Source organism: Talpa occidentalis, unplaced genomic scaffold (assembly GCF_014898055.3).
Source record: "Talpa occidentalis isolate TD23 unplaced genomic scaffold, MPIMG_talOcc4v2.1 talOcc4.16, whole genome shotgun sequence".
Classification (NCBI taxonomy): Eukaryota; Metazoa; Chordata; class Mammalia; order Eulipotyphla; family Talpidae; genus Talpa; species Talpa occidentalis.
The window spans coordinates 78,740,608-78,749,933 of record NW_023601653.1 but is presented as its reverse complement, the minus strand read 5'-3'; the positions used below and the strand labels follow the sequence as shown (position 1 = coordinate 78,749,933).

The 9,326-nt window shown below is 52.9% G+C and overlaps 1 protein-coding gene across 1 annotated transcript; it reads left to right on the top strand.

Moving 5' to 3' along the window:
- The first annotated feature begins 975 nt into the window (after positions 1-975).
- LOC119247962 (keratin, type II cytoskeletal 2 epidermal-like) lies at positions 976-7,990 on the top strand. The gene is made up of 11 exons (XM_037514796.1): positions 976-1,273; positions 1,349-1,665; positions 2,627-2,841; positions 3,163-3,223; positions 3,927-4,022; positions 4,314-4,478; positions 4,793-4,918; positions 5,698-5,918; positions 6,964-6,998; positions 7,094-7,432; positions 7,526-7,990. Exons 1-11 carry the CDS (start codon positions 976-978, stop codon positions 7,633-7,635), a joined length of 1,983 nt encoding a protein of 660 aa, XP_037370693.1. The 3' UTR covers positions 7,636-7,990.
- The last annotated feature ends 1,336 nt before the right edge of the window (positions 7,991-9,326 follow it).

The following is a 9,326-nucleotide window of genomic DNA, read 5'->3' as shown; positions in this document are numbered from 1 at the left end:
GAGGAAGGACAGTCTGGTTTAGGTGTGGGTGAGCTGAACATTTGCTGTCTGATACTCATCCACCTCTGCCTATCACCGAGAAGCCGGAGCTCCTAATAGTTTAGCAGAACCACAGGGAATACACTGTGGATAGTCTAAACCAATATACACTTGGGATCGTGTGAAGCTTTTGTAGATTTCTGGTTGGTGCCCAGGATGAGACAAAGCCCAAGAGCGGAGAAACTTTCCCTCCTCACCCTCTGGGTTTTCATGACAGTTGATCCTTCTAAAGTCTTCTGATTGCAGGAAAGAAAATTCTTTCCCCAGTGCCTGGTTATTGGGCATTTCTGATGAGGTCCCCAGGAAGGAAAGAGTCAAGATATTTTGAAGAATACTCTCCTACAGTGTCGTAGGTCTATTACCTCTCTCTGCAAGAAGGTGCCTGTCTGGCCACCTCACATTTGTGCACTGCAAAAGCATTACTGAAAAGTCTTTCTGGTACAGAGGAAAGAGCCAAGAGAACTCTCGGGCTGGAGCTGAGGGGCTCCCACTGTCTCGAAACTCTGTTCTTTCATCAGCTGAACGGGGGTGATGATTCCGCACAGCTTCCCTTGGGTTGGTCCAGAGCAGGCATCAGCATTCTGAAGAAAGTCCTTTCTCAGGTTGAGAAACCCTCATCCTGATCTCTTCTGATGATTTTACAAAAATCAAATTGCGTGACAGATGCCCAGATAAACAGGAGAAGTTTGCAATCAAAGCAAGGTCTGGGATGGAGCTGATTAGTAAATTTTTAATGGCTCTTAGCTTGATAATCACTCACCAGGAGTAGCTCCCAGGCAGGCCAAGCCCATGCATAAGCGGCCCACACCCAGGCACACCAACACCTAGTGGAGAGGTATAAAAGGGGACCCTGCAGTGTCCCAGCAGCACAGCTCAGTCGCCACAGCTCTTGCTCTCCTCAAGAGCCTCCCAGTGTCCTCCTCGAGCCAAGGCACCATGAGTTGTCAGATGTCGTGCAAGTCTAGAGGAAGAAGCAGCGGTGGTGGCGGTGGATTCCGCAGCTTCAGCAGCGGCTCGGCTGTGGTCTCTGGCGGGAGCCGGCGGTCAGGCACCAGCTTCTCCTGCCTGAGCCGCCATGGCGGGGGCAGTGGTGGCGGCGGCGGTTGCGGAGGGGGCTTTGGCAGCCGGAGTCTTGTTGGCCTCGGAGGGACCAAGAGCATCTCCATGAGCGTGGCTGGAGGAGGTGGCGGCTCCTCTGGTGGATTTGGCGGCAGAGGAGGTGGCTTCGGAGGCGGTAGTGGCGGCTTCGGCGGTGGCAGCGGCTTCGGCGGCGGTGTTGGAGGCTTCGGAGGCAGCGGTGGCTTTGGAGGTGGCAGCGGTGGCTTCGGCGGCGGCAGCGGCTTCGGCGGTGGTGGTTTCGGTGGAGGCGGAGTTGGTGGAGGCCGCTTTGGAGGTGGCGGTGGCTTTGGAGGTTTTGGGGGTCCTGGTGGCTCCGGGCCTGGAGGATTTCCTGGTGGCTCCGGGCCTGGAGGATTTCCTGGTGGAGGCATCCACGAAGTCTCCATCAACCAGAGCCTCCTGCAGCCTCTCAACGTGAAAATTGATCCTGAGATCCAGAACGTGAAGTCCCAGGAGCGGGAGCAGATCAAAACTCTCAACGACAAATTTGCCAGCTTCATTGACAAGGTGAGTCATGAGGAGCTGGCTGGGCTGATGCTCAGATGCCCTACTTCCAGGGCTGACTGAAAGGCCAATGACAGAGATTTATGCCTTTCAGGAGCCTTCTGTGTAGTCATACGAGCCCGGGGTATTGGCAATATCCAGACAGGAAAGGACACACTCTGCAGTTAGGGTTGTTTGTGCCCTGGCTCTTATTATTCCTGCTCAGACAATGTTTATGGAAACTTCTGAAACCACAGAGAAATGGCTGTAGACAGGTAGAGAACTGACTAGTTGGGGCCACGTGACAGCAGGTTTTGAAAGGCATTGGGAAAACATCTGCGTAGTTTCTCCTTCCCTAGAATTGATTCCTCTATTCAATTCTGGGAAGTTGAACCTGAAATGTCTGCTTGGGGAAGAATGAATTTTCTGCCTTCAAGAGCAGCATTCTCGGTTTTGTGACCCATAAAGTCTTTATTGGTGTCACTCTGTAGTGTTAGCGTTTCTCTCCTATTCAAGCAGAGGAGCCTGTCTGAGGAATTTACAAGCCTCTTAAGAAATAGGCCGAGGAGCCCTGCCCTCTAGTGCCTTCCCACTCAGCACCTTCAGGAGCGGTGCCAGTGGATGCCTGCTCTTGGTTTTCCCCAGAATTTATGAGACCTTCGCTGGGAATCCAACTAGGGCGGGGGAAGGAAAGAGCCTGGAGCCTTGGGAGCAGCTGGAAACAAAATAGTGGGTAGTGAGATGGGGAAGTGCTTTTCTCTGCATGGAGACTGCCAGCCAGTGCATTAGGAGCTCATGGAACTTTCCTACTATGGAGCCCGGGAGCTCAGAAGCTCTGCCTGGCGGGATCTAGCATCCACGGGGAGGATGAAGCCGAGTAGACTTCTGTATGTGCAGAGCTGCGCCCGAGTGGACGCTGGCAAGGGCGGCCCTGCTGGTGGGACGGGACATCCAGAGCTCATGGGCTCTCCTTTCCGTCACGCAGGTGCGGTTCCTGGAGCAGCAGAACCAGGTGCTGCAGACCAAATGGGAGCTGCTGCAGCAAATGGATGTTAGCACCCGTTCTACCAACCTGGACCCCCTGTTTCAAGCCTACATTGCCCGGCTGAAGAAATATGTGGATTCACTCACTGCAGAAAGAACAGCACAAGATTCCGAGCTGAGCAACATGCAGGATCTTGTTGAAGAGTTTAAGAAGAAGTAGGTGGCAGGATAAACAGAGTGGAGACAAATTGATCACAGCCAGTCACTCCCAGGAGTCATTCATCTCCCAGCTGCATCTGTGGGGCTAAAGGGAGCCACGTCTGTATCTTTGTCAGGAAGTTGAGGGCTTTAGAGGTCACCTTTTCTGGAAGCTGGAGAGTTAATTGCTAGAAAAGCATCCTCATTTTGGGATATCATAGTTTCCATTTTAACATGAGAATTGTTCAATATTCCCTGAGATTAGAGCATTTTGAGTGGAAAAGGAAAGGAAAAAAGTCAACCAGGATAGTCTAACCACCGTGTCCCTGGTCCCAACAGGTATGAGGATGAAATCAACAAGCGTACAAGTGCTGAGAATGATTTTGTGACACTCAAAAAGGTGAGCAAGAGGCTGGGGTAGGCGGCGGGGGGAGCGAGGAGGGAGGGTGCTTTAGTAGCCCGCGGTGCCCAGACAGACGCGGCTGTGAGCGAGACCAGCAGTGACCAGGGTAAGGGGTTGAGGTGGGGTGCTGAGTTGGTTCTCTTCAAAACAAGGGCTTCTGCAGGTCAAGCTCTTCTGGGGATGCTCTGCTAAGGTGCTAGCGTATCTCCTGGTAATAACCTGCTTAAAGCCTATCTTGGATCATGAAAGATACACACACAGAAATCACTTAGTTATTCTAAAGAGTTGAGGAAGGCCTGGGATGGCCTCCACGATGCTTGCATAAAGATGCTGTCAGTTGTGCTGGCAAAGGCATGGGCTAGAAAGCAGAAGTGTGGGGTCTCAGCCTGGTTGCTGCAGAAGCTTTGGTGTAAAAGGCAGAGAAATCGGGCCGGGGGGGGGGTGGTGGTGGGAGAGTCGAGGCAGTTCCAACCAGGAACTCTCATGGTCTCGAGGTGTGAGCAGTGGGCATGGAGCCCCCAGCGAGGGCGCATTGTCCTGCAGGGACATGGATCAGCTCAAGTGCCTGAGATGTTGGGGAGTAGCTAGCAGGGAGGAGGGGCTAGCCCTGGGGGAGAGAGGCAGAGAGGGCGGGGCCCACACATGGAATGCTGCGAGGTGCTGGCCTGGGAGCACAGTTTCACCCTGAGCTCTCCCGCAGGACGTGGACAATGCCTACATGACGAAGGTAGAGCTGCAATCCAGGGTGGACGTGATGAACCAGGAGCTTGAGTTCCTGAAGGTCCTCTATGATGCGGTGAGTGGGTTAAGCCCTTGCTCCCCACCCTCCCCACCAAAGAACAGTCCTTCCTAGTTGGCTGCCTTCTGGATACTTTCAGAACTGCAGGCCTAGTGCTGACAGGCAGGCTCAGACATACAGAGTCCTCTCCCATAACTCTCAGGGCAACCTTGGCAGAAGCCTAGGAATGGTGGTTATGATGCTGAAGTCCTACCCAGTACCTGCTGAGTCCGGAATTTGTGCATTTCCGCCTGGTGGAGGATGCCCCCTGACCGCGGGGAAGCGTGGCCAACTTCCCATGTGTTACAGGAGCTGTCCCAGGTGCAGCAGAACGTCACTGACACCAATGTCATCCTGTCCATGGACAACAACCGCAATCTGGACCTGGACAGCATCATTGCCGAGGTCCAGTCGCAGTATGAGGAGATTGCCGAGAGGAGCAAGGCCGAGGCCGAGGCCCTGTACCACAGCAAGGCAAGTTCTAGCAGCCGCGGAGCCCCGCCCTCTCCAACAAGTTGGGTTTCACCCTAGCCAACGAATGTATGGTTAGATTATTGGTGTTTTTGTCCAGTGGAAGTTGGGCATTATTCCCCAGAGTGTCCATAGTAGCCCACCTGCCCTCAGTTGCAAGTGGCACCGAGGCCTTTCGGGGCTGTGAGATGGTTTCCTGCCTCTCACGGATGTGCCATGACATTCAGCTCGGATGACTCTCCCCGGGCCTGTAGAGTACTTTCCTGGCTCAAGTCCAGCTGCCCCCAAGCCGCCAGCTTCCTTCTTGTCCCTTACAGTATGAGGAGCTCCAGGTCACTGCTGGGAAGCATGGGGACAGCCTGAAGGAAGTCAAGATGGAGATCAGCGAGCTGAACCGCATGATCCAGAGGCTGCAAGCGGAGATCGCCCAAGTGAAGAAGCAGGTGGGGGTGACTCAGGACTGGCCGGCCCTGCTGCTGGAGTGGGGCCCGGGGGTCTGGGAGGTCGTGTGTAGGGGTGTGTGTATGTGTATGTGAGAGAGAGTGAGAGAGCACGGAAACTGAGAAATTCTAACCTAGCATATGTTGATTCTAAATACCTCAAGTTTAACATAATTTAAGGTTCATAGCAATCGTTAGAATAGCCTAAGTGATATTCTAAACTAAGGATCAGTGCAGGGGAAGACTTATGTTCTTTTTTTCACTGCTTACGTGGGTGAAAGGGAACAAGGGCGGATAAAGCAGAGGCTGTGGGACTCACCAGGCGTTGAAGGCCTCATCTCTCACTTCTGCTTGGTTTGGCCTTGTGCACCAGCCACGTGGGGCATAGAGTGGCAGCAAGTGCTGCTGGGGGTTGGCCTGGGCTGGAACATTAGCTTTGGAAGTGGGGCCGAGAGTCAGCTCGCTCACAGCAGAAGTTCTGGGAAGTGTTTCAACTGTAAAATGGGCTAATGACTCTGGCCCTGTGTTGTGAGGATCAAAGGTCATAATGGGGAAGAGTCCTTAGGCCCCAGGTCAACGTGATTTGGGAAGACGATGGCTCAGAGGCAACAGCAGCTCTTAGCACAGTTGCTTGTGACTTGCCTTAAGTCCAGAGGGACCTAATACTTCCAGCGTCAGTGATCCCGGCTTTCTGTGCCCTTTGGTCCTTTGCTCCCTCTCCCCGCTTGCCCAGTCCACTCCATTCTCTATACAAACAGAAACCTTCTCTCCTTTCCTCCCAGTGCAAGAGTATGCAAGATTCCATTGCAGACGCCGAGCAGAGGGGAGAGAGCGCCCTCAAGGACGCCGGGGGCAAGCTTACCGGGCTGGAGGAGGCCCTGCAGCAGGCCCGGGAGGACCTGACCAAGCTGCTGCGCGACTACCAGGAGCTCATGAACGTGAAGCTGGCCCTGGACATGGAGATCGCCACCTACAGGAAGCTGCTGGAGGGCGAGGAGTGCAGGTGAGGGCACTGGGAGGGCAGGAGGCTTCCCCGGTCTACCTTCCCCTCTCTCCAGGACCCAGGGCTGGAGGTGATGGCAGGAAAAGTGGCTGAAGGCCAATGTCACTGTGTTTCCTAAGCAGAGATGCAGACACAAAGCAGTAGTGTACGGTTGTGGGTTTATCAATACGGAAGGGCTAGCAAAGCAGATTCAAATTAAATTAGAAATGAAATTAGTGGTAATTTAATCTTGTTTTTTTTTTTGGAAAGAGAAAACAGAATTCTGTGCAAACGAGTTAGTCTAGACAGTTGGAAACATGGGCCTCTGGGTCCGCAGGGCCGGTGCCCTCTTCTCCGTCTGCCTGGTGGCCCGGGCGGGAGCCGGTGCCCTGGTACATGCTGGCTGGCTGAGCCACGCTCACCGGGGCAGGCACCAGACCCATGCAGGCTTCTGGTGGGACAAACACTCGTTTGCTACCTCCGTGGCCTTCCTCTGTGTTCTGAGACCTTTGTCAGCATCGCGTGCATCCCTGGTGATTGGATCTGACTGAAGCAACTGGAAGGGTCAAGCCCCCAGCCTGCCAGCCAACCACAGGCGGAGTGTTCTGCCCAGCCTGGAGGCCCAGGCTTGCAGGACGATGTGGGAAAGACCTGGAAGGAGCCGTGTGGGTGGGGCGGAGGTGGGAGGGCGCATACAGAGCTGCAGTTCTTTGGGAATTTTCTGTCGACAGTGTAACGTCATTTCAAAATTTCTGATGTGACTTGAATTCTGGATATCAGACTCCTTGCAACAGATTTAATTACAAAAATGGGTTGCAAAGTCAGGAGTGAGCATTTGCAGTCATTCTTATCTCTCCTTTTGCTCTCAAAACTTGAGAGGGATTGGATTCCAGGCTGTGCAGAAATGTGGGCTGCTTCAGCAACGGGAAGCGGCGGGCTCTGGGGGGCCTTGGCGCTGACTTCAGAGGCCAGCTGTCCACTGGGAGAGGCGGGGGGAGGCTGTGGAATGACACGTGTGCAGGCCCCAAGTGCTCTGCCTCAGGTTATTTTCTCTCTCTCCCTGCAGGATGTCTGGAGACTTCAGCAGCAACGTGACTATGTGTAAGTGCTGGGGTGTGTCCTATGCTGGGGTGGTGTGTTGGGTGAGGCAGGCTGAGGCCATTAGAACTCCCTGGTCATGCCATCTCTCCTTGCAGCTGTGACGAGCAGTTCCATGTCTTCATCTGTGGCATCCAGAGCTGGTTTGGGAAGCCATGGTTCTGGAGGTAGAGGATCCGGTTCTGGAGGAGGAGGATTCAGCTCCGGAAGCTCTGGAGGCAGAGGGTCTGGCTCCAGAGGAGGTGGTGGAGGAAGCTATGGCTCTGGCTCCAGAGGAGGCTCTGGCTCTGGAGGAGGATATGGTTCTGGAGGAGGCTCTAGCTCTGGAGGAGGACATGGTTCTGGAGGAGGCTCTGGCTCTAGAGGAGGATATGGTTCTGGAGGAGGCTCTGGCTCTGGCTCTGGAGGAGGGTGTGGTACTGGAGGAGGATCCAGAGGCTCCATCTCTGCAGGAGGGTCCTATTCTGGAGGTGGATCCAGAGGAGGCTCTGGGTCCTGTGGGGCAGGTGGTTCCAGGGGAGGTTCTGGAGGTGGCTCTAGAGGGGGCTCTGGAGGGGGCTCTGGAGGGGGATGTCCTACCTCTGAAAGGAGTGGATCTAGTGACGCTTGTGGTTCCAACGTGACCTTCGCCTTTAGATAAAGATGGCATCTTGCCCTTGGCCTTCCTATTTCAGAACGTAGAAGCCTATCTCTGCACCTCTAATTGACAGCAAGTCAAATTTTATTGTCCACCTCTGTTGTCAGAGCCAGTGACACCCTCTGTCCCCTGGGGAAGAATCTGCATTGTCTAGCTTTGTGCCTCCAGCCCAGCGCCTGTCCCCTACCCCTCCCTCCTTGCAGCAGCCTTTGGTAGTCCTTTCCCAGCAAGTGTTTTGTTAAGGACCCCATCTTAAAACCTGTACCTCTCCCCAGAAAAACCCTGTTTCTATGTATATAGTCTATCTCGCTGGCTCTGTATCTTGACTGCTGTGCTTTTGGTGTCTGTACAATAAACTTCATTTGCAATGTATAACTTGTGATGTGTGTTTAATGTCAAGCCTTGGCAGAAGTGGGTAACCAGGAGCTATTACTCATTGCTGTCTAACTTAAGACACCAGAAAATGAGAGATTTGGGAATGATAAAAGAGGCTTCCTGAAGGAGGGATGTGCCGCCCTGAGGCTAAGGGCTTGGAGAAGCCAGAGTGTTTTCTTCTGGAAGTCTTTAAAAACAGGGATGTGGAGGAGCTGGTCTCGAGTCAGTGGGGAGGGGTGATGTTCTTGGAAGTTGTTTGCCAGATCTGGGGACTGTGTGTTGCCAGGGGATAGACAGGGGGACTTGGGGAAAACTTTCTTTTCCAGAAGAATCCCACAATTCTTACAAAATATTTTCCCATAGCTGCCACCCACTCCTTGCCTTATTGATAAGAGCTCTGGTGTGAGGTCTCTCCACAGAACAAACCAGCAGACCCCCCTGAGCACCATCCAGGCTGTCCAGAGCTCTGAGCTTTCAAGGCAGAATTCTCTCAGTCCACCTTGGTCACAGGTTCTCCCTGTCCCCATGGTCCTACGTCCTCATGGGAGCTCTCCACAAGGCCAAAGGAGACTATCTGGCCATCTCTCTGGAGGACCGCAAACTGGACTCCAAAATATAAAATGCCTATTTCACAGAACATGTGCCCCTCACCGAGAAGTTCTCCCACACACTCAGCAGATGGGGGCCTTCTCTTCTGCACTCTCCCACAGCCCTATGGGAACCCCAGCCCCTGCAATCCCAACCAGGGCAGCTGTCTCCTGTGGGTGTGAAAATGATTTCAGTCCCTTCAACAAAGGACCCCTTCCACAAAAAGCCTGACGTGCTTTCCCAGGGCCTCAGGAATGGCTGGGCAGCAGGAATGAGCCCTTGGGGTTGGCGTAGGCTGACCAGAATCCCCCACGTGAGAATTGGCAGCTTAGGCTGGGTCAGATCATAGCTTCATGTGCGTGGTGCTCAGCCATAGCAGATGTGTCTTGACACAGAAAAAAAATCACTGGGGGATTAATTTGTAATTCATTCTACTTTATCTCCCAAACCTTGTCATATGAGGCCTTATGCAGCATCATACTGGAATTCTGAAACAGTGCAATCATGCAAGAGAAAGAAATAAAAACAATCAGATTAGAAGAAGGAAATAAAACTTCATTTATTCATATTTGATGTGATTGTCTATGTAGAAGTTCCCAAAGAATCTATGCAAAAGCTACTAGAACTAATACTCAAATTTAGAAAGATTAATGGAAATTAATAATTGGAAGTTGAAATCATTAAGGCAGAACCATTTCTAAGAGCATCAAAAAGGTAAAACATACACAGAT